This window comes from Macaca fascicularis, chromosome X, assembly GCF_037993035.2.
Source record: "Macaca fascicularis isolate 582-1 chromosome X, T2T-MFA8v1.1".
Classification (NCBI taxonomy): Eukaryota; Metazoa; Chordata; class Mammalia; order Primates; family Cercopithecidae; genus Macaca; species Macaca fascicularis.
In genome coordinates, this window is record NC_088395.1 from 81,893,092 (window position 1) to 81,917,582 (window position 24,491).

At 38.8% G+C, this 24,491-nt stretch overlaps 1 protein-coding gene across 2 annotated transcripts in view; it reads right to left on the bottom strand.

The window, feature by feature from the left end:
• Positions 1 to 12,327: 12,327 nt before the first annotated feature.
• ABCB7 (ATP binding cassette subfamily B member 7) overlaps positions 12,328 to 24,491 on the bottom strand; it is a 137,226-nt gene continuing 125,062 nt past the window's right edge. The window contains exons 16-17 of one of the 2 annotated variants that reach the window (XR_010584134.2): positions 14,178 to 14,242; positions 12,328 to 12,674 (exon numbers count right to left, since the gene is read on the bottom strand). Coding sequence is in view for 1 of the 2 variants with exons in the window: in XM_065537821.2 (XP_065393893.1) it covers positions 14,234 to 14,242 (9 nt within the window). In the remaining variant the exon portion in view is untranslated. Of the gene's footprint in view, positions 14,243 to 24,491 lie in introns of both variants that reach the window. The other variant, XM_065537821.2, reaches the window with a different exon arrangement.

The following is a 24,491-nucleotide window of genomic DNA, read 5'->3' on the forward strand; positions in this document are numbered from 1 at the left end:
CTCTAAACAAACAAACAAGCAAACAAACAAAAAAATAAAAAACAAAAACAAAAAACCCAAAAAGCTTGGTAAGCTTTAATTGACTTTACCACATATCCTCTAGTTTAAATTTCTAACATTAACTAAATTCAAGAAGTCAATTCATAAAAGTCTTTGTTGTAGTAAAATTACCTAAAATACCTAAGAGAGATGAATGTCAGTCCAAATCTCTAGAAACAGATTCTACCACTTTTTTGAAAACATCATTCTGGAGATTATTATTAGTTTATAAGAATGAAAACTCCCATGATATATGATAAAGAAGTCTCAAAATGTAATTAATTGAAAAACTCTTTAGGTAAGAAACTAATTTTGAGTACTGATTTTATTTCCTGATCGTCTCTTATCATTAAATTAATATTTTTTAGAGATGGGATCTCACTATGTTGCCCAGGCTGGTCTTGAACTCTTGGGCTCAAGTGATTGTCCTGCCTCAGCACCCCTACTTGCTGGGACTTTTTCTTATTGTTAATATAACTCATTTTAATGCTTTCTCATTTACCATTCACCAGTTTTTTAATTTAAAAAATTTTTAATTATTTTGAAAAGTTTTTGTGGGCACATAGGGGTGTATATATTTAAGGGTACATAAGATGTTTTGATGAAAATATGCAATGTGAAGTAAACACATCATGGAGAATGAGGTATCCATCCTCTCAAGCATTTATCCTTTGAGTTACAAACAATCCAGTTACATTAAATTACATATAATTTAAAGATATACAATTAATCTATTATTGACTATAGTCATCCTACTATGCTATCAAGAAGTAGATCTTATTGATTCTATTGTTTTTGGTGGGCATTAATTATTCCTACCTCCCGCCCAACTCCCCAATACCCTTCCTAGCCTCTGGAAGTTATCCTTCTATTCCCTATTTTCATGAGTTCAATTGATTTGATTTTTAGATCCCATAAATAAGTGAGAATATGCAATGTTTGTCTTTATGTGCTTGACTTATTTCACTTAACACAATGATCTCCAGTTCTATCCATGAAGTTGAAAATGACTGGATCTTATTTTTTTATGGCTGAAGAGTACTCCATTTTGTATACTACCACATTTTCTTTATCCATTTATCTGTTGATAGACACTTACGTTGCTTCAAAATCTTAGCTATTGTAAACAGTTCAGTAACAAACATAGGAATGCTGATATCTCTTTAATATACTCATTTTCTTTCTTTTGGCTATATCCCTAGTGTATGTCCTTGGCAACTTTGTCAAAAATGACTTAACTGTTAGTGTGTAGATTTGTTCCTGCATTCTCTATTCTGTCTATTGGTCCATATGTCTGCTTTAGGCCAGTACCATGCTCTTTTGGTTACTATATAAAATTGGTAGTATAATTTGAAGTCAGGTAATGTGATTCCTCCAGTTTTGTTCTTTTTGCTTAGGATAGCTTTGGCTATTCTGGGTCTTTTGCAGTTCCATAAACATTTGAAGATTGCTTTTTCTATTTCTGTAAAGTATGTCATGGGTATTTTGATAGGCATTGCAGTGAATCTGTAAATTACTTTAGGCAGTATGAACATTTTAACAATATTGATGCTTCCAATTCATGAACATAAAATATCTTTTAATTTTTTGGTGTCCTTTTCAGTTTCCTTCATCAGTGTTTTATAGTTTTCATTATAGAGATCTTTCACTTCTTTAATTAATTCCTAGGCATTTATGTGTGGCTACTGTAAATGGGATTACTTTTTTCTTTCTTTTTCACTTTGTTCACTGTTGGCATATAGAAACGCTACTGGTTTTTGTGTGCTAATTTTGTATCTTGAAACTTCATTAATTTGTTTATCATTCTGTTATTTTTCTTGTGAAGTCTTTAGGTTTTACAAAATATAAGATCATATCATCAGCAAACAAAGATAATTTGAATTCTTTCTTTCCAATATAGGTCCCCTTTATATCTTTTTTTGATTGCTCTAGCTAGGACTGCCAGTACTATGCAACTGGTGACAGTGGGCATCCTTGTGTTCCAGATCTTAGTGGAAAGATTTTCATTTCTTTGCCATTCAGTATGATACTAGCTGTGGATCTGTCATATATGGCTTTTATTTTGTTGAGATATGTTCCTTTTATCTCCCATTTTTGAGAGTTTTATCATGAAAGAATGTTGGATATTATTAAATGTGTTTTAGCATCAATTGAAATGATCCTACAGTTTTTATTCTTCATTCTGCTGATATGATGTCTCATGTTGATTGATTTGAATACATTGAATCATCCTTGCATCCTAGGGAAAGTCCCATTTGGTCATGATGAATGATCTTTCTAATGTATTGTTGAATTTGGTTTGCTACTAATGACAAAAACCACAATTACTTTTGCACCACCCTAATAGTATTTTATTGAGGATTTTTGCATCAATATTCATGAGAGATATTGGCCAGTAGTTTTCTTTTTGTGATGTGTCTTTGTCTGTCCTTGGTATCAGGGTGATACTAGCTTCATAGAATGAGTAGGGAAGTATTTCCTCCTCTTTCATTTTTCGAAACAGAGCAGGATTGGCATTAGTTCTTTAAATGTTCGGTAGAATTCAGCAGTGAAGCTATTAGGCCTCACACTTTTCTTTACTGGAAGAGTTTTTATTACAACTTCAATCTCATTACTTGTTATTGGTCTGTTCAAGGTTTGGATTTCTTCCTGATTCAATCTGGGTAGGTTGTATGTAACAAGAAATTCGTTCATTTATCCAGATTGTCCAATTTATTGGTATATAGTTGCTGATAGTAGCCTCTAATGATCCTTTGAATTTCTGCAGTATCAGTTGTAATGTCTCTTTTTTCAGTTCTGATTTTATTTATCTGGATATTTTCTTTTTCTAAGCTGGCTAAATGTTTGTCAGTTTTGTTAACTTAAAAAAAACAACTTTTTGTTTCATTGATCTTTTGTATTTTTTATTTCAATTTCATTTATTTCTGCTCTGATCTTTATGATTTCTTTTTTTCTACTCTTTAGGTTTGGTTTGCTCTTGCTTTTTTAGTTCTTTAAGATGCATTGTGAGATTGTTTATTTGAAGATTTTCATTTTTTTCTGATGTAGGCACCGATAGCTGTAAACTTCCCTCTGAGTGCTGCTTTTGCTGTATCCCATAAATTTTCTTATGTTGTGTTTCCATTGTCATTTGTTTAAATAAATGTTTAAGTTTCCTTCTTAATTTCTTCATTTACTCACTGGCCAGTCAGGAGCATATTGTTTTATTTTTATGTATTTGTATTGTTTCCAAAGTTCCTCTTATTAATTTCTAGTTTTATTTCATTGTGGTTAGAGAAGACGTTCAATATTATTTAAAATTTTTTGAATGTTTTAAGAGTTGTTTTTTGACCTCATGTATGGTCTATCCTTGAGAAAAACCCATGTGCTGAAGAAAAAAAAGTGTAATCTGTGGCCCTTGGATAAAATGGTCTATAAATATCCATTAGGTCCATTTGGTCTATAGTGCAGATTAAGTCTGATGTTTGTTTGCTGAGTTTCTGTGTGGAAGATATGTGCAATGCTGAAATTGGGGTGTTTAAGTCTCCAGCTGTTATTTTATTATGGCCTATTTCTCTCTTAAGCTCTAATATTATTTCCTTTATATATATGTGGGTGCTCCAGTGTTGGGTGCATATATATTTAAATCATTAAATCCTCTTGCTAAAGTGACCCCTTTATCATTATGTAGTGACATTCTTTGTCTCTTCTAATAGTTTTTGTCCTGAAATATGTTTTGTCTGATACACGCACAGCAAGTCCTCCTCTTTTTTGGTTTCCATTTATGTGGAATATCTTCTTCCATTGCTTTATTTTCAGTCTATTTTTGTCTTTATAGGTGGAGTGTGTCTCTTTTAGGCAACAAATCAATGGGTCTTGTTTTTTTCATCCATTCAACCAGTCTATATCTTTTGATTGGTGGGTTTAGTCCATTTATATTCAATGTTATTATTCACAAGAACTTACTCCTGACATTTTCTTATTTGTTTTCTGGTTTTTTTGTGGTCTTCTTTTCCTTATTTCTTTCCTTCCGGTTTTCCACTAGTGAAGGTGATTTTCTTTAGTAATATAATTCATTTTCTTTCTATTTTTTGTGTATTCATTGTATTTTTTTTGGCTTGAGATGACCATGAGGCTTGCAAATACTATCTTATAACCCATTATTTTAACCTGATAACAACTTAACATTATTTGGATAAACAAACAAGCAAAAGGAAAACTAGTAAAAACTCTAAACCCTAATTTCATTCCCCCTGCTTTTTAACTTTTTGTGATTTCTATTTATATCTATTGTATTGACTACATCTGAAAAAGTTCTTGTAGTTATTATTTTTTATTGGTCTACTGTTTGGTCTTTTTCCTTAGGATGAGTAGTATACACACCACAATTAGTGATATAATATTCTGTTTTTCTGTGTACTTACTATTACTCGTGAGTTTTGTTCCCTCAGGTGACTATTTGTTTCTCATTAATTTCCTTTTCTTTCTGATTGAAGTACTCCCTTTAGCATTTTTTTGCAGCATAGGTCTGGTATTGATGAAATCCCTCAGCCTTTCTTTGTCTGGAAAAGTCTTTATTTCTCCTTCATGTTTGAAGGATATTTTTGCTATATATACTATTCAAGGGCAAACATCTTATTTTTTTCTTCAGCTCTTCAAATATGTCATACCACTCTCTCCTGACCTGTAAGGTTTCAACTGAAGATTCTGCTACCAGACATATTGGAGTTCCACTGTATGTTATTTGTATCTTTTCTCTTGATGCTTTTTAGGATCCTTTCTTTATCCTTGAACTTTAGGAGTTTGATTATTAAATGTTTTGAGTCTTTTTTGCATTAAATATGCTTGGTGTTCTATAACCTTCTGGTACTTGGATATTGATTTCTTTCTCTAGGTTTGGGAAGTTCTCTGTCATCCCTTTGCATTAACTTTCTACCCCTCTTTCTCTACATCCTCTTTAAGGCCAATAACACTTAGATTTGCCCTTTTGAGCTATTTTCTAGATCCTGTAGGCATGCTTCATTGTTATTTATTTTTTTCTTTTGTCGCCTTTGCGTACTTTCAAATAGCCTGTCTTCAAGTTACCTAATTATTTTTTCTGCTCAATCAGTTCTGCTGTTAAAGGACTCTGATGCATTCTTCAGCTGATTCTTTTTTAATTATTTTAATCTTTGTTAAATTTATCTGATAGGATTCTGAACCTTTGGTCTATGTTATCTTGAATTTCTTTGAGTTTTTAAAATGCAGCTATTTTGCATTCTCTGTCTGAAAGGTCACATATCTGTTTCTCCAGGATTGGCCCCGATGGCTTATTAGCTCATTTCATGAGGTCATGTTTTCCTGGATGGTGTTGATACCAGTAGATGTTCTTTGGTGTCTGGGTATTGAAGGGTTAGGTATTTATTGTAGTCTTCTCTGTCTGGGCTTATTTGTAGCTATTCTTCTTGGAAAGGCTTTTTCAGATATTTGAATGGACTTGGGTGTTGTGCCCTAAGCTATATTTTCTTTAGAATGCACTCTGAGTCCTGTCACACTGTGGCTCTTGCAGACTCATAGATGGTCTTGGACAAAATCCAGGAGAATTCTCTGGATTACCAGGCAGAAACTCCTGTTCTTTTTCCTTTTCTTCTGAACTTATAGAGTCTCTCTTCCTTTATTCTGAGCCACTTAAAACTAGACATAGAGTGACACAAGCACCCTTTGCCCATCACGACTATTGATGCATTGGGTCAGACCTGAAGCCAACACCGTGCTGAGTGTTGCCCAAAGACCTACTGCAACTACTCCCTAGCTACTGCCTGTGTTCACTCAAGGCCCTTGGGTTCTACAATCTGCAGGTGTCAAACCCAGCCAGGCCTGTGTCCTTTCCTTCAGTGTGTCAAGGCCCCCCCTCCCCAAGCCCCAGGTGGGTCCAGAAGTGTTGTCTGAGATTCAGAGACTACAGTAAAAAAACCTTAGATGTCTCCCTGTTCTATTGTATTGCAGCTGAGTTGGCTCTCAAACCACAGAACACAGCCCTTCCCACTCTTCTCTCCCATTTCCAAAGGCAGAGGAGCCTCACCCTGTAGTCACCACCACCCCAGGCCACAAGGAGTACTACTAGACTACTGAGGATGTTCCCTTAAGACCTAAGGTCTCTTAAGTCAGCTTGTCATAAATCCTGCCTGGCCTGGGACTCACCCTTCAGGGCATTGGGCTCCTCTCTGGCCCAGGGCAGGTCCAGAAATGCCATTGAAGAATCAAGTCCAGAAATTGGGGACCCCAGGAAGCTGCTTGGTTTTCACTCTTCTGTGTCCATGCTGGTTCCTGATTACTGGTTTTCATGAAAGTGTTTTGTCTGTGTAGATAGTTGCTAACTTGGCATCCTTGCAGGGGAGGATAATTGGTGGAGCTTTCAATTCCACCATCTTGCTCTGCCCTCCTCCATTCATCCATATTTGGACACTGCCACATGTTGACCTTTATAAGAATGACTATTTTTTCTATGGGTAAGAAAGTATATAGTTAGTAAGTTTTGTAAAAGTACATTACTGTTTCATGCAATGGCATTTTTGTCACTTCCTTTAATATTTCTTAATTTGTCAATATATTGGGATTTGCATTGCTCTTCTTCAGGTTTTTTTTAGCCTAATGACTTCTCAGTAGAAATAAGTTGTTTCTAGTCAATGGGGAGCCATGAGACATATAACATTCCTTAATACTGTTGATGTTTTTCCAATAATAAAAATCTTTTTAGAAGCATTGTTGCCGTATGGCGATTCCTCAAGGATCTAGAACTAGATGTACCATATGACCCAGTCATCCCATTACTGGGTATATACCCAAAGGATTATAAATCATGCTGCTATAAAGACACATGCACACGTATGTTTATTGCGGCACTATTCACAATAGCAAAGACTTGGAATCTACCCAAATGTCCATCAGTGGCAGACTGGATTAAGAAAATGTGGCACATATACACCATGGAATACTATGCAGCCATAAAAAAGGATGAGTTTGTGTCCTTTGTAGGGACATGGATGCAGCTGGAAACCATCATTCTTAGCAAACTATCACAAGAACAGAAAACCAAACACTGCATGTTCTCACTCATAGGTGGGAACTGAACAATGAGATCACTTGGACTTGGGAAGGGGAACATCACACACTGGGGCCTATCATGGGGAGGGGGGAGGGGGGAGGGATTGCACTGGGAGTTATACCTGATGTAAATGACGAGTTGATGGGTACTGACGAGTTGATGGGTGCAGCACAGCAACATGGCACAAGTATACATATGTAACAAACCTGCACGTTATGCACATGTACCCTAGAACTTAAAGTATAAAAAAAAAAAAAAAAAAAAAGAAGCATTGTTGCCAATCCACAAGTAGAGCATAGGTCAAAAGTAAAGAATAGAAACGTAAAGTCTTTGAAAATCTGTTATTTCTTACTCAGGATATTGATGAAAGCAAATATATTGCACTTTCAACAGTTTTAATTTTTCATAATTTAATTTTGTTCTTCTGGCTCCTGATTTGCTAAGCACTGCCAGGGAACTCTCCCCTAAGTCCTAGAAGCAAGCCCCACAGGCTTGGTTAGCAAAGGCATATTCAAACCTGAACACAGAAGAAGCCAATTAGAATTGGGCTAATTAGGAATATAAATCTTCTATAAATTTCTTATCCTCCACAAATACGTAGTGTCATGAATCTCTATTGTAATTCTTGAGGTGAGATACAAAGTAGTTCCCATGTGACCTTAGTAAGAGAAGTTGTGAAAACAGATTTAAACTAGCATCTGAAAGGCCAGGGTTTTTCCTTTGCTTGTTTTTAGCTTTACTATCTTCGGATACCTAAACTGTACAGGCAAGTGATTGTCTCAAAATATTAAATGTAATAAAGCCCAAAGTAAGACAGATTACCCATTTCAATTGATAAGTTCTGAGAATAAAGAATTAGATGAAGACCAGAAAACTATTATACCTTCAGAAGCTAAGTTCAATAGAGTAAAAGAGGGGGAACATTAGGCTTCTTAGGTATTTTAAGATCTTCAGTGTTGTGTATAAGCGACATTTAGTGGCACTATAATGGGTACATTTACAATAAATAGGTAAATAAAAATTGGATGTCTAAGTTGTATTAATTTGATCCCACTTAAGCGGTACCTGGGAATACCTGGAGGCTGCTATCTTCCTAAGCTCTGACAAGGTTCAACATATGAAAGGATAGCAGGAATACATCACTTTTTCTTTTATTACAAAAGCCCAATGTGCTTTCTTCTAAATCTTCTTTTGGACACAATAAAGTCAGAAGTAATTATATCCCATGGCTCTCAACTCCTAAAAATTTTAGCTGCTATGCTCAGAAAAATTCAGACTTTTAAAAAATATCATCTAGGAGGGGTCAAACAGCTTAACTTTGGCTGAAAGAATTAACATCCTTGCTAAACCAATTGCTACTATTAGCCTATAAATCTACAGCACCTATTTTGTGTATTTTCCAGTTTCTAGCACACTGGTCCACTATTAATTCCATAATTAAACTCAAACTGAACACTTCTTCTGTTAGTATCTCCATTAATTGGTGTCAACTCAGAAAAGTATCTGTAAGCATATACCTCTGCCTAGCTCTTAAAGCTATGAGGTAGGGTAGAGATTGCAGAAAATTAGGCCTCTGTTTCCTTGTTGGCTATGAAACAATTAGTCTTTTCGTATGCATCACCACATGCAAATAATTACATTCATTATCTCATTTAGACCTCACCAGAATTCTGTGAAAATTCCAGTGGAAGAGCTATCGTTCTAAGATATATCTTTGAATTACAAAACCATTTGCTTTTTTATGCATGTGTTGGTTGTCTGGACTTGTTCCATTCTGGTTTAAAAAAAGTTTATAGTTTAAACACTCCCTATTGTACTATATTCCCTGAGAAATATAGCATAATGTACTATTGTACACTCCCTATTGTACTATATTCTCTGAGAAATGAATACTATATTCATTCCTTAAATATGTGTCCTAAAATCCTAAAATATAATACTATATACACTCCCTATTGTACTACATTCCCTGAGAGATGAATACTATATTCATTCCTTAAATATGTGCCCTAAAAGCCTAAAATATAACACTATATACTCTTATACTACTAACTCAATATACATCAATATTTTTCCTTTTTAAGTTTAATTTTTATTAAGTTCTGGGGTACATGTGCAAGATGTACAGGATTGTTACATATGTAAATGCGTGCCATGGTGGTTTGTGGCACCTGTCAACCCATCACCTTGGTATTAAGCCCAGCATGCATTAACTATTGTTCCTAACATTCTGCCTCCCTCCAACCCACCCTCTGACAAGCCCCAGTGTGTGTTGTTCACCTCCCTGGGTCCATGTGTTCTCATTCTTCAGCTCTCACTTATAAGTGAGAACATGTGGTGTTTGGTTTCCTGTCCCTGCGTTAGTTTGCTGAGGATAATGGGTTCCAGTTCCATCCATGTCTGTGCAAAGGATATAATCTCATTCCTTTTTATGGCTGCATAGTATTCCATGGTGTATATGTACCACACTTTCTTTATCCATCTATCATTGATGGGCATTTGGATTGATTCCATTTCTTTGCTGTTGCAAATAGTACTGCAATGAACATATGCATGTATGTATCTTTGTAATAGAATGATTTATATTCTTTTGAGTATATGCCCAGTAATGGGATTGCTGGGTCAAATGGTATTTCTGGTTCTAGATCTTTGAGGAATTGCCACACCATCTTCCACAATAGTTGAACTAATTGACATTCCCACCAACAGTGTAAAAGCATTCCTATTTCTCTGCAACCTTGTAAGCATCTGTTGTTTCTTGACTTTTTGATCGCCATTCTGACTAGAGTGAGATGGTATCTCATTGTGGTTTTTGATTTGCATTTCTCTAATGATCAGTGATATTAAGCTTTTTTTCCATGTTTGTTGGTCACATAAATGTCTTCTTTTGAGAAGTGTCTGTTCATGTCTTTTGCCCACATTTTAATGGGATTGTTCATTTTCTTCTTGTAAATTTAAGTTCCTTACAGATTCTGGATATTATGCCTTTGTCAGATGGATAGATTGCAAAAATTTTCTCCCACTCTGTAACTTGCCTGTTCACTCTGATTATAGTTTCTTTTGCTATGCAGAAACTCTTTAGTTTCATTAGATCTCATTTGTCAATATTTGCTTTTGTTGCAATTGCTTTCGGTTGTTTTGTCACACACTTTGCCTGTGCCTATGTCATGAACAGTATTGCCTGGATTTTCTTCTAGGGTTTTTCTAGTTTTGTGTTTTACATTTAAGTCTTTAATTCATCTTGAGTTAGTTTTTGTATAAGGTGTAAGGAAGGGGTCCAGTTTCAATTTTCTCCATATGGATATCCAGTTTTTCCCTGCAGCATTTATTAAATAGGGAATCCTTTCCCCATTGCTTGTTTTTGTCAGGTTTGTCAAAGATCAGAAGGTTGTACATATGTGGTGTTATTTCTGAGGCCTCTGTTCTGTTTCACTGGTCTTTATATCTGTTTTGGTACTAGTACCGTGCTGTTTTGGTTATTGTAGCCTTGTAGTATAATTTGAAGACAGGTAGCATGATGCCTCCAGCTTTCTTCTTTTTGCTTAGGACTGTCTTGGCTATACAGGGTTTTTGTTCCATATGAAAAAAAGGTTTTTGTTCCATATGAAATTTAAAGTAGTTTTTTTCTAATTCTTTGAAGAAAGTCAATGGTAGTTTGATGGGAATAGCATCGAATTTATAAATTACTTTGGGCAGTTTGGCCATTTTCATGATATTGATTCTTCCTATCCATGAACAGGGAATGTTTTTCTATTTGTTTGTGTCCTCTCTGACTTCCTTGAGCAGTGGTTTGTAGCTCTCCTTAAAGAGGTCCTTCACTTCTGTTGTTAACTGTATTCCTAGGTATTTTGTTCTCCTTGTAGCAATTGTGAATGGGAGTTTATTCATAATTTGGCTCTCTGCTTGTCTGTTGTTGGTGTCTAGGAATGCCTGTCACTTTTGTACCTTGCTTTTAATATCCATCAATTTCTAAGACTCAATAGAATGTAAACAAAAAAGTTAATTATACATTCCAATTATTTGATAAATTCAAATCAGGGAAAATATGATCAGATTATTGGTGACAAAGCAGTCACCTGTAGCCTCACTGCTTAAACATGGCACAGTGAAAAAGAGAGCTGAATTGAATTCTAGTCCTAGCTCTGCCTTTGAACTACTTAATAAACTTGGCTGAGGTAGACACATCCCCTTTATTCTCTCAATTCCTTAAACAGAGAAATAAGGGGTTTGGAATAAATAAGAGGTTGGCAAAATCTGGCTAGCTTCTGAAGGTGATTTTATAAATAAAGTTTTTTTGGAACACAGTGACTCTCATTCATTTGGTTTTGTCTGTGGCTGTATTTGCATTGCAAAGGCAGAGTCCAGTAGTTGTCACAAAGACCATTTGACCATTAAAGCCACAATATTGACTATCTGGCCTTTACTAAAAATATTTGCTAATCCACAGACGAAATCATCTTAGTTTTCTTCCTACTATAATATTCTAGACAACTATAAAATGATTACAGTTTTTACAGCTGCATCCTATGTAAAAACTTGCAGTTTCTATTTTACGCAGTGGCTCTTCCTTATAGACAACTTGGCATCTAATATTACTAGAAGAAAGGTTTTTTTTAATGACTAAAGTCAAGGGCAGCATGTGTAGAGGTTTGTTTGTTTTTTATTGTTTAGATGGAGTTTTGCTGTTGTCACCCAGGCTGGAGTGTAATGGCATGATCTTGGCTCACTGCAACCTCCTCCTCGCAGGTTCAAGCAATTCTCCTGCCTCAGCCTCTCGAGTACCTGGGACTACAGGCATGCACTACCATGCCTGGTTAATTTTTGTATGTTTAGTAGAGATGGGGTTTCACCATGTTGGTCAGGCTGGTTTCGAACTCCTGACCTCAGGTGATCCACTTGTCTCAGCCTCCCAAAGTGCTGGGATTACAGGTGCGAGCCCCTGCACCTGGCATAAGTTTTTTGTTTTAAATCATCATTATTAAAAATATTTTAAGCATGGTAAATGAACTTTTGGAAGTAGCAGCTGGAGACTCCTTATATTAGTCCATTTTCATGCTGCTGATAAAGACATGCCCAAGACTGGGCAATTTATAAAAGAAAGAGGTTTAATTGGAGTTACAGTTCCATATGGCTGGGTAGGCCTCACAATCATGGTGGAAGGCAAGGAGGAACAAGTCACATCTTATGTGGATGGCAGCAGGCAAAAAGAGAGAATGAGAGCCAAGTGAAATGAGTTTCCCTTTATCAAGCCATCAGATCTTGTGAGACTTATTCACTACCACGAGAACAGTATGGGGGAAACTGCCCGCATGATTCAATTATCTCCCACCAGGTCCATCCCACAACACATGGGAATTATAGTAGTACAATTTAAGATTAGATTTGGGTGGGGACACAAAGCCAAACCATATCATTCGGACCCTGACCCCTCCCAAATCTCACGTCCTCACATCTCACAACCAATCATGCCTTCCAACAGTTCCCCAAAGTCTTAATGGATTTCAGCATTAATTCAAAAGTCCACAGTCCAAAGTCTCATCTGAGACAAGGCAAGTCCCTTCCACCTATGAGCCTGTAAAATAAAAAGCAAGTTAGTTATTTCCTAGATACAATGGGGGCACAGGCATTGGGTAAATACAGCCATTCCAAATGGGAGGAATTGGCCAAAACAAAGGGGCTACCAGCCCCACGCAAGTCTGAAATCCAGCAGGGCAGTCAAGTCTTAAAGCTCCAAAATGATATTTTTTGACTCCATATCTCATATCCAGGTCACACTGAGGCAAGAAGTGGGTTCCCACGGTCTTGAGCAGCTCCACCTCTGTGGCTTTGTAGGGTAGAGCCTCTCTCCTGGATGCTTTCACGAGTTGGCATTGGTTGTCTGCAGCTTTCCCAGGTGTACAATGCAAGCTGTTGGTGGAACTACCATTCTGGGTTCTGGAGGATGGTGGCCCTCTTCTCACAGTTCCACTAGGTGATGCCCCAGTAGGGAGTCTGTGTGGGGGCTCTGACCCCACCTTTCCTTTCTGCAATGCCCTAGCAGAGGTTCTCCATAAGAGCCCCACCCCTGCAGCAAACTTCTGCCTAGCCATCCAGGCCTTTCCATACATCCTCTGAAATCCAGGCAGAGGTTCCCAAACCTCAAATCTTGACTTTTGTGCACCCACAGGATCAACACCACATGGAAGCTGCCAAGGTTTGGGGCTTACAGCCTCTGAAGCCACAGCCAAAGGTCTGTGTTGGCCCCTTTCAGCCACAGCTGGAGTGGATGGGACACAGAGCACCAAGTCCGTAGACTGCACATATAGCACAGAGAACCTGGGCATGGCCCACAAAATCATTTTCTCCTAGGCCTCAGGGCCTGTGATGGGAGGGGCTGCCGTGAAGACTTCTGACATGCCCTGGAGACATTTTCTCCATTGTCTTGGAGATTAACATTCAGCTCTTCATTACTTATGCAAATTTCTGCAGCCAGCTTGAATTTCTCCTCAGAAAATGGGTTTTTCCTTTTCTATCACATTATCAGTCTGCAAATTTTTCAAAACTTTATGCTCTGCTTCCCTTATAAAACTAAATGCCTTTAATAGCACCCAAGTACCTCTCGAATGCTTTGCTGTTTAGAAATTTCTTCCACCAGATACCCTATATTATCTTTCTCAAGTTCAAAGTTCTACAAATCTCTAGGGTAAGGGCAAAATGCCACCAGTCTTTTTGCTAAAACATAACAAGAGTCACCTTTGCTCCAGTTCCCAAAAAGTTTCTTATCTCCATCTGAGACCACCTAAGCCTGGACATTATTGTTCATATTGCTATCAAGCTTTTGGTCAAAGCTGTTCAACAAGTCTCTAGAAAGTTCCAAACTTTCCCACATTTGCCTGTCTTCTTCAGAGACCTCCAAACTGTTCCACCCTCTGCCTGTTACCCAGTTCCAAAGTCGCTTCCACATTTTTGGGTATCTTTTCAGCAATGCCTCATTGTACTGGTACCAATTTACTGTATTAGTCCATTATCATGCTGCTGATAAAGACATACCTGAGACTGGGCAATTTACAAAAGAAAGAAGTTAAATTTTACTTACAGTTCCACATGGCCGGGGAGGCCTCACAGTCATGGTGGAAGGCAAGGAGGAGCAAGTCACATCTTCTGTGGATGGCAGCAGGCAAAAAGAATGAGAGCCAAGCAAAATGAGTTTCCCCTTATGAAACCATCAGATCTTGTGAGACTTATTCACTACCATGAGAACAGTGTGCGGGAAACTGCCCCCATGATTCACTTATTTTCCACTGGGTCCATCTCACAACGCATGCGAATTATGGAAGTACAATTCAAGATGAGATTTGGGTGGGGACACAGAGCTAAACCATATAACTCCTATAATTAAAGTCAGAAGAAAAACTGCTTAAGGATCCCAATTTCTTACTTAAATGGCACGACTTATTGAAATGTGGAAGTAAAATACTTGCAACATACTACAATGTCAGGATATGTACAAAATACATTTTATGTCATGAATCACATGACAACACAGGCTATAGTCAATATACTTAACTATAACCCATTAATAACAATTTCCATTCCCCCACAACAAACTCTCACGCTCCTCCAAGTGCTATACAACCACTAGTCTACCTTCTGCCTCTATAGATTTGCAAGTTATGAAAGGGAACCATACAATACAATATGTGGACTTTTGTGACTTGCTTCTTTGAAATAGCATGTTTACAAGGTTAATCAATGCTGTAGCATCTGCTGGTGCTTCTTTATTTTCTATTGTCAAATGATATTCTATAGTATGAGGATATGAGTCTTTTTTTTTTTTTTTTTTTTTAGATGGAGTCTCGCTCTGTCGCCCAGGCTGGAGTGCAGTGGCACGATCTTGGCTTACTGCAAGCTCCACCTCCTGGGTTCACACCATTCTCCTGCCTCAACCACCCGAGTAGCTGGGACTACAGGCGCCTGCCACCATGCCTGGCCGATTTTATGTGTTTTTAGTAGAGACAGGGTTTCACCATGTTAGCCAGGATGGTCTCAAACTCCTGACCTCATAATCCACCCGCCTCAGCCTCCCAAAGTGCTGGGATTACAGACATGAGCCACTGCACCCGGCTGAGGATATGAGATTTTATTCATACATTCATCAATTGGTGAACTCATGGGTTCTTTACATTTTTGGGCTATTGTGAATGATATTACTATAAGTGTTCAGGTATAAGTTTTTGTGTAGACCTGTTTTCAGTTCTCTTGGGTATGTCAACATCTAGGAATGGAACTTCTGGGTCATATAGTAATGCTATGTTGAATTTTTCTGAGGAACAGTCATTCACTGTTTTCCAAAGTAATTGCACCATTTTTCATTTGCACCAGCAATACATGAGCGTTCCAGTTTCTCCACATTCTTGCCAAAGTGTTTATTATGTCTTTATTATAGCCATCCTAGGGAGTGCAAAGTGGTATCTCACTATAGATTTGACTTGCATTTCCCTAACAGCTAATCATATTGAGCATCTTGTCATGTGCTTATCGGCCAATTGTTTATCTTCTTTGAGGAATTTCTATTCAGATCTTCCTGGTTTCTTTCTTTTCTTCTTTTTTTTTCCTCGTAAGTTTCCCAAGCTGGATTCAAACTCATGGGCTCAAGCCGAGCACATTCCCCAGCCTATTGAGCAGCTGAGACCACAGGCATCTGCAACTGTGCCTGGATTCTATCTTTTAATGGGGTTATTAGGCTTTTTATTATTGAATTATATTTATATATTTTTATATTTTCTGTATACAGTATCCTATCAGATATATGATTTACAAAATATTTTCTCCCATTTTAAGGGAGAATTCACTTTCTTTTGTTTTTGCTTTTTTTTTTTTTTTATACTTTAAGTTCTAGGGTAAATGTGCACAATGTGCAGGTTTGTTACATAGGTATACTTGTACCATGTTGGTTTCCTGCACCCAATAACTCGTCATTTACATTATGTATTTCTCCTAATGCTATCCCTACCCCAGCACCACATCCCCCAACAGGCCCCGGTGTGTGATGTTCCCCACTCTGTGTCCTAGTGTTCTCATTGTTCAATTCCCACCTGTAAGTGAGAACATGTGGTGTTTGGTTTTCTCTCCTTGTGACAGTTTGCTCAGAATGATGGTTTCCAACTTCATCCATGTCCCTGCAAAGGACATGAACTCATCCTTTTTTATGGCTGCATAGTATTCCATGGTGTATATGTGCCACATTTTCTTAACCCTGTCTATCATTGATGGACACTTTGGTTGGTTACAACTCTTGGCTATTGTGAATAGTGCCACAATAAACATATGTGTGCATGTGTCTTTATAGTAGCATGATTTATAATCCTTTGGGTATACACCCAGTAATTGGATTGCTGGATCAAATGGTATTTCTAGTTCTAGATCCTTGAGGAATCACCACACTGTCTTCCACAATGGTTGAACTAGTTTACACTCCCACCAACAGTATAAAAGTGTTCCTATTTTGGCTGGGCGCGGTGGCTCAAGCCTGTAATCCCAGCACTTTCGGAGGCTGAGACGGGCGGATCACGAGGTCAGGAGATTGAGACCATCCTGGCTAACAGAGTGAAACCCTGTCTCTACTAAAAAATACAAAAAACTAGCCGGGTGAGGTGGCGGGCACCTGTAGTCCCAGCTACTCGGGAGGCTGAGGCAGGAAAATGGTGTAAACCCAGGAGGCGGAGCTTGCAGTGAGCTGAGATCTGGCCACTGAACTCCAGCCTGGGTGACAGAGTGAGACTCCATCTCAAAAAAGAAAAAAAAAAAAAAAAGTGTTCCTATTTCTCCACATCGTCTCCAGCATTTGCTGTTTCCTGACATTTTAATGATCGCCATTCTAACTAGTGTGAGATGGTATCTCATTGTGGTTTTGATTTGCATTTCTCTGATGGCCAGTGGTGATAAGCATTTTTTCATGTGTCTGTTGGCTGCACAGATGTCTTCTTTTGAGAAGTGTCTGTTCATATCCTTTGCCCACTTTTTGATGGAGTTTTTTTTTTCTTGTAAATTTGTTTCAGTTCTTTATAGATTCTGGATATTAGCCCTTTGTCAGATGGGTAGATTGCAAAAATTTTCTCCCATTCTATAGGTTGCCTGTTCACTCAGATGGTAGTTTCTTTTGCTGTGCAGAAGCTCTTTAGTTTAATTAGATCCCATTTGTCTATTTTGACTTTTGTTGCCATTGCTTTTGGTGTTTTAGTCATGAAGTCCTTGCCCATGCCTATGTCCTGAATGGTATTGCCTAGATTTTCTTCCAGGGATTTTATGGTTTTAGGCCTAACATTTAAGTCTTTAATCCATCTTGAATTAATTTTTGTATAAGGTGTAAGGAAGGGATCCAGTTTCAGCTTTCTGCATATGGCTAGCCAGTTTTCCCAATACCATTTATTAAATAGGGAATCCTTTCCCCATTTCTTGTTTTTGTCAGGTTTGTCAAAGATCAGATAGTTGTAGATGTGTGGTGTTATTTCTGAGGCCCCTGTTCTGTTCCTTTGGTCTATATCTCTGTTTTGGTACCAGTACCATGCTGTTTTGGTTACTGTAGCCTTGTAGTAGAGTTTGAAGTCAGGTAGCGTGATGCCTCCAGCTTTGTTCTGTTGGCTTAGGATTGTCTTGGCAATGCGGGCTCCTTTTTGGTTCCATATGAACTTTAGTTTTTTCCAATTCTGTCAAGAAAGTCATTGGTAGCTTGATGGGGATGGCATTGAATCTATGAATTACCTTGGGCAGTATGGCCATTTCCACGATATTGATTCTTCCTATCTATGAGCATCGAATGTTTCTCCATTTGTTTGTGTCCTCCTTTATTTCATTGAGCAGTGGTTTGTAGTTCTCTTTGAAGAGGTCCTTCAAATCCCTTGTATGTTGGATTCTTAGGTATTTTATTCTCTTAGTAGCAATTGTGAATGGGACTTCACTCATGATTTGGCTCTGTGTTTGTTATTGGTGTATAGGAATGCTTGTGATTTTTGCACATTGATTTTGTATCCTGAGACTTTGCTGAACTTGCTTAGCAGCTTAAGGAGGTTTTGGCTGCTAGATTTTGAATTTGTTTGCTCTTGCTTCTCAACTAGTTCTTTTAGTTGTGATGTTAGGGTGTCAATTTTAGATCTTTCCTGCTTTCTCTTGCATGCATTTAGTGCTATAAATTTCCCTCTACACACTGCTTTAAATATGTCCCAGTGATTCTGGTACGTGTGTATTTGTTCTCATTGGTTTCAAAGAACATCTTTATTTCTGCCTTCATTTCATTATTTACCCAGTAGTCATTCAGGAGCAGGTTGTTCAGTTTCCATGTAGTTGTGCAGTTTTGAGTAGTTTCTTAATCCTGAATTCTAATTTGATTGCACTGTGGTCTGAGAGGCTGTTTGTTCTGATTTCTGTTCTTCATTTGCTGAGGAGTGTTTTACTTCCAATAATGCGGTCAATTTCAGAATAAGTGTGATGAGGTGCAAAGAAGAATGTACATTCTGTTGATTTGGGGTGGACAGTTCTATAGATGGCTATTAGGTGCACTTGGTCCAGAGCTGAGTTCAAGTCCTGGATATCCTTGTTAACTTTCTGTCTCATTGATCTGTCTAATATTGACAGTGGGGTGTTATAGTCTCCCATCATTAGTGTGTGGGAGTCTTTGTAGGTCTCTAAAGACTTGCTTTATGAACCTGGGTGCTCCTGTATTGGGTGCATATATATTTCGGATAGTTAGCTCTTCTTGTTGAATTGATCCTTTTACCATTATGTAATGGCCTTCTTTGTCTCTTTTGATCTTTGTTGGTTTAAAGTCTGTTTTATCAGAGACTAGGATTGCAACCCCTGATCTTTTTTTTGCTTTCCATTTGCTTGGTAAATATTCCTCCATCCCTTTATTTTGAGCCTATGTGTGTCTCCACATGTGAGATGGGTCTCCTGAATACAGCACACTGATGGGTCTTGACTCTTTATCCAATTTGCCAGTCTGTGTCTTTTCATAGCGCATTTAGCCCATTTACATTTAAGGTTAATATTGTTATGTCTGAATTTGATCCTGTCTTTATGATGCTAGCTGGTTATTTTGTCCATTAGTTGATGCAGTTTCTTCATAGTGTCGATGGTCTTTACAATTTGGCATGTTTTTGCAGTGGGTGGTACCACTTGTTCATTTCCATGTTTAGTGCTTCCTTCAGGAACTACTGTAGGGCTGGCCTGGTGGTGACAAAATCTCTCAGCATTTCCTTCTCTGTAAAGGATTTTATTTCTCCTTTGCTTACAAAGCTTAGTTTGGCTGGATATGAAATTTTGGGTTGAAAACTCTTTTCTTTAAGAATGTTGGATATTGGCCCCCACTCTCTTCTGGCTTGTAGGGTTGCTGCTGAGAGATCCACTGTTAGTCTGATGGGCTTCCCTTTGTGGGTAACCCAATCTTTCTCTCTGGATGCCCTTAACATTTTTTCCTTGATTTCAACCTTGGTGAATCTGATGATTATGTTTTGGGGTTGCTCTTCTCGAGTATCTTTGTGGTGTTCTTTGTATTACCTGAATTTGAATGTTGGCCTGCCTTGCTATTTTGGGGAAGTTCTGGATACTATCCTGAAGAGTGTTTTCCAACTTGGTTCCATTCTCCCCGTGATTTTCAGGTACACCAATCAAACATAGGTTTTGTCTTTTCACATAGTCCTATATTTCTTGTAGGCTTTGTTCATTTCTTTTCACTCTTTTTTCTCTAATCTTGTTTGCTCACTTTATTTCACTGAGTTCATCTTCAATGTCTGATATCCGTTTTTCTGCTTGATCGATTTGGGTATTGATACTTGTGTATTCTTCATGAAGTTCTCATGCTGTGTTTTTCAGCTCCATCAGGTCATTTATGCTCTTCTCTAAACTGGTTATTCTAGTTAGTAATTTGTCTACCCTTTTTTCAATGTTCTTAGCTTCCTTGCATTGGGTGAGAACATGCTCCTGTAGCTCAGAGGAGTTTGTTATTACCCACCTTCTGAGGCCTACTTCTGTCAATTTGTCAAACTCATTCGCTGTCCAGTTTTGTCCCCTTGCTGGCGAATTGTGATTCTTTGCCGGAGAAGAGGTGTTCTGGTTTTTGGAATTTTTGCCCTTTTTTCACTTGTTTCTCCCCATCTTCATGGATTTATGTACCTTTGGTCTTTGAAGTCAGTGACCTTCAGATGGGGTCTCCTGAGTGGACGTCCTTTTTGTTGATGTTGATACTATCTATTCCTTTCCTTTTGTTACTTTTCCTTCTAACAGTCAGGCCCCCCTCCTGCAGGTGTGCTGGAGTTTCCTGGATGTCCGCTCCAGACCCTGTTTGCCTGGGTATCACCAGCAGAAGCTGCAGAGCAGCAAAGACTGCTGCCTGTTCCTTCCTCTGGAAGCTTCATCCCAGAGGGGCACCTGCCAGATGCCAGCTAGAGCTCTCCTGTATGAGGTGCCTGTCGGCCCCTACTGGGAGGTGTCTCCTCAGTTGGAAATGCAGAAATCACCCGCCTTCTATGTTGATCTCACTGGGAGCTGCAGACCAGAGCTGTTCCTATTCGGCCATCTTGCCAGCAACCCCCTCCTTGTTGATTTTCTGTGTGGATAATCTATCCAACGCTGAAAGTGAGGTGTTGAAGTCTCCAGCTATTATTGCATTGTGGTCTACCACTCTTTAGCTCTAGTAATATTTTCTTTATATATCTGGGTGCTCTACTGTTGGTTACATATTTATATTTACATATTTATATTTGTTATATCCTTTAGCTGAATTGACCTCTTTATTACTATAATGGTCCATCCATAATGACCTTCCATAATAACCTTTCTTTTCTATTTTATAGGTTTTGTCTTGTGATCTATTTTTTCCTGATATAAGTATAGTTACTTCTGCTCTTTTTTGGGGGGTTTCCATTTGAATGCAATATCTTTGTTCATCCCTTTATTTTCAGTCTATATATGTCTTTATAGGTGAAGTGTGCTCTTTGTAGGCAAAAGTATTGGGTCTTATGGGTATATCCATTCAGCCAACTCTATGTCTTTTGATTGGAGAATTTCATCCATTTACATTCAATGCTAGTATTGATAAGCAAGGACTTGCTCCTGCCATTTTGTTATGTGTTTTCTGGTTCCTTTGTGGTCTTCTCTTCCTTCTTTCCTGTCTTCATTTTAGTAAAGGTGATTTTCTCTGGTGATATGTTTTAATTTCTTGCTTTTTCTTTGTGTATGTGCTGTATGTTTTTTGATTTGAGGTTACCATGAGGCTTGCAAATACTATAAGACATTATTTTAAACTGATGACAACTTACTACTGATGTCATAAACAAACAAAAAGACAAGTATCAAAAACTCTACATTTTAACTTTGTTGTAGTTATTATTTTTTATTGGTTCATCCTTTAGTCTTTCTACTTGTTACATTTACACACTCCAATTACAATGTTATAATAGTCTGTGTTTTTCTGTGTATTTACTATTATCAGTGAGTTTTGTGCCTTCAGATGATTTACTTTTGCTCATAAACATCCTTTTATTTCTGACTGAAGTACCCCCTTTAGCATTTCTTGTAGGACAGGTCTGGTGTTGATGAAATCCCTCAGCTTTTCATTGTCTGGGAAGGTCTTTATTTCTTTCATGCCTAAAGGATATTTTTGACAGATATATTATTTTCTAGGGTAAAAGTTTTTGTCCTTCAGTATGTTAAATATGTCATGCCACTCTCTCCAGGCCTATGAGGTTTTCACTGAGAAATGTGCTGCCAGACATATTGAAGCTCTGTGATATGTTGTTGCTTTTCTCTTGCTGCTTTTAGGATCCATTTTATCCTTGAGCTTTGGTAGTTGGATTATGAAATGCCTTGAGGTAGTCTTTGGGTTAAATTTGCTTTATCTTGTATAACCTTCTTGTAGTTGAATGTTGGTATCTTTCTCTAGGTTTGGGGAGTTCTCTGTTATTATCACTTTGAATAAACTTTCTTCCCCTATTTCTATCTCTACTTCTTCAGGGCCATTATGTCTTAGATTTGCCCTTTTGAGGCTATTTTCTAGGTCTTGTAGGCATGCTTCCTTCTTTTTTATTGTTTTTTGTTTGTTCGTTTGTCTCCTCTGACTGTGTGTTTTCAAATAGCCTGTCTTTAAGCTAATTCTTTCCTCTGGTTGATCAGTTCTGCTATTAAGAGGCTCTGATGCATTTCTCAGTATGTCAAATAAAATTTTCACTTCCAGAATTTCTGCTTGATTCTTTTTGTTTCTTTCCATTGAAATTTCATTTCTGTGTTATCTTGAATTTCATTCAGCTTCATCAAAACAAATGCTTTGTATGCTGTGTCTGAAAGGTCTCATATCTCTGTCTCTCTGAGATTAGTCACTGGTGCCTTATTTATTTTGTTTGGTGCAGTTATGTGTTCCCACATGGTCTTGATACTTGTGCATGTTCATCCATGTCTGGGCTTTGGTGATTTAGGTATTTATTGTAGTCTTTGCAGTCTGGGCTTCTTTGTATCCATCCTTCTTGGGAAGACTTTCTAAGCATCCAAAGGGTCTTGGGTATTGTGATCTAAGCATTTGGTTACTGAAGTCATATCTGCATTAGGGGGCACCCCAATTCCAGTAACACTGTGGCTCTTGCAGACTTGTGGAGGTACCACCATCTTGGTGTTTTGTGTAAGATCTGGGAGCATTCCTTGGACTACCAGGCAGAGGCTTTTGTTCTGTTTCCTTTTCTGCAAACAAATGGAGTCTCTCTCTCTCTCTCTCTCTCTGTGCTGAACTGCCTGGAGCTGGGAAAGGGGTGACACCAGTATCCCTGGGGCCACTACTACTAAGACTGCACTAAGTCAGACTTGATGGCAGCACATCATTGGGTCTCACTGAGGGCCCACAGGGACCACTGCCTGGCCACTACTAATGTTCACTCAAGGACCAAGGGCTCTTCAGTCAGAAGGTAGAAAATCCAGTCAGCCTTGTGTCCTTTCCTTCAGGGCAATGAATTACCCCAAGCCCTGGCTGGGTCCAGAAATGCCTTCCAGGAACCAGGTCCTAGAGTTCAAAATGTTAGGAATCTATATCTCTTGCTCTACTCTAATGTGGGTGAGTTGACACTCAAGCCACAAGACAAAATCTTTCCTACTCTTCCCTCCCATTTCCTCAGGCTCTCCATGGCCATCACCACCCCAGGCCTGCAGGGAGTAATGCCAGGCAGCCACTTATGTTCACTCAAAGCCCAAGCACTCTTCAGTCAGGTTGTGTTGAATGGTGCCAGCCTGGGTCTGTCCCTTCAGTGCAGTATCCTCCCCTCTGGCCCAAGGCAGGTCCAGAAATGCCATCCAAGAGCCAAGGCTTGTAGTCAGGGGAGCACAAGAGCTCACTTGGCGCTCGCACTGTGGCTGGCTGGTACCCAAGGTGTAAGACAATGTTCCCTTTACTCTTTGCTGTATTTTCCTCAAACAGAAGGAGTCTCTCCCTATAACCACCACAGCTGGGATTATGCTGGGTCACACTCACTGACACAATTCTGAGTCTCTCCCTATAACCACCACAGCTGGGATTATGCTGGGTCACACTCGCTGACACAACTCTGAGTCTCACTCAAGCCTTTGGTGAGTAATGCCTGGCTCCTACTGCCGATTATTCAGGGTCCCAGTGCTCTTTTGTCAGAAGGTGTGAATTCTTCCAGGACTGGGTCCTTCCCTTCAAGGCAGTGGGTTCCATTCGGGCCCAGGGTGTGTCTAGAAATGTCATCCGGGAGGTAGAGGCTGGAATGGGGGCCTCAGAACTCTGCCTGGTGTCCTATCCTATTGTGTATGAGCTGGTATCCATGTTGCAAGACTAAGTTCTCTTTACTCTCCTCTTCTCAAGCAGAGAAAAAGGAGTCTCTCCTAGAGTTGCAAGCTGTGCTGTCTGGGGTCGGGGAGCTGGGATGTAAGCACTCCCTTGACAGCCCTGGCTGATGTCTCACTAGATCAACTTAAAATCTACTGACCTTGAGTTCAGCACAGCACCAGGACTTGCCCAGGAATTGCAGTCCTTGTGGCCTAGATTGCCTTTCGAGTTTACTTAGAACCCCAGAGCACTCTGGCCCACATTGGCAGGGCTTGCCAGAACTCAGGTTCCCACTGCTGGAATGGACAATTTACCTCTGGCTAGGGCTGGTCTACATGCTCCCTGTGTGGATACTGGCTGAGTTCTGTCCAGTGTTGCCTTCTGCTGTGACAGTGCAACACTGAGTTCAAATGCAAAGTCCCATTATCACTGCTCTCTCTCTCTCTCCCCAAAGCACAAGGATTCTCCCTCTATGCCACATGGCCCCTGCTGCTGCACAGGGATGGGGGAGGGGTGGTGTTGGCAATTCAAGATTGTCTTTCCTACCCTCTTCAGTGCCTCCTTCCATAATATGATTTTAAAACCAGA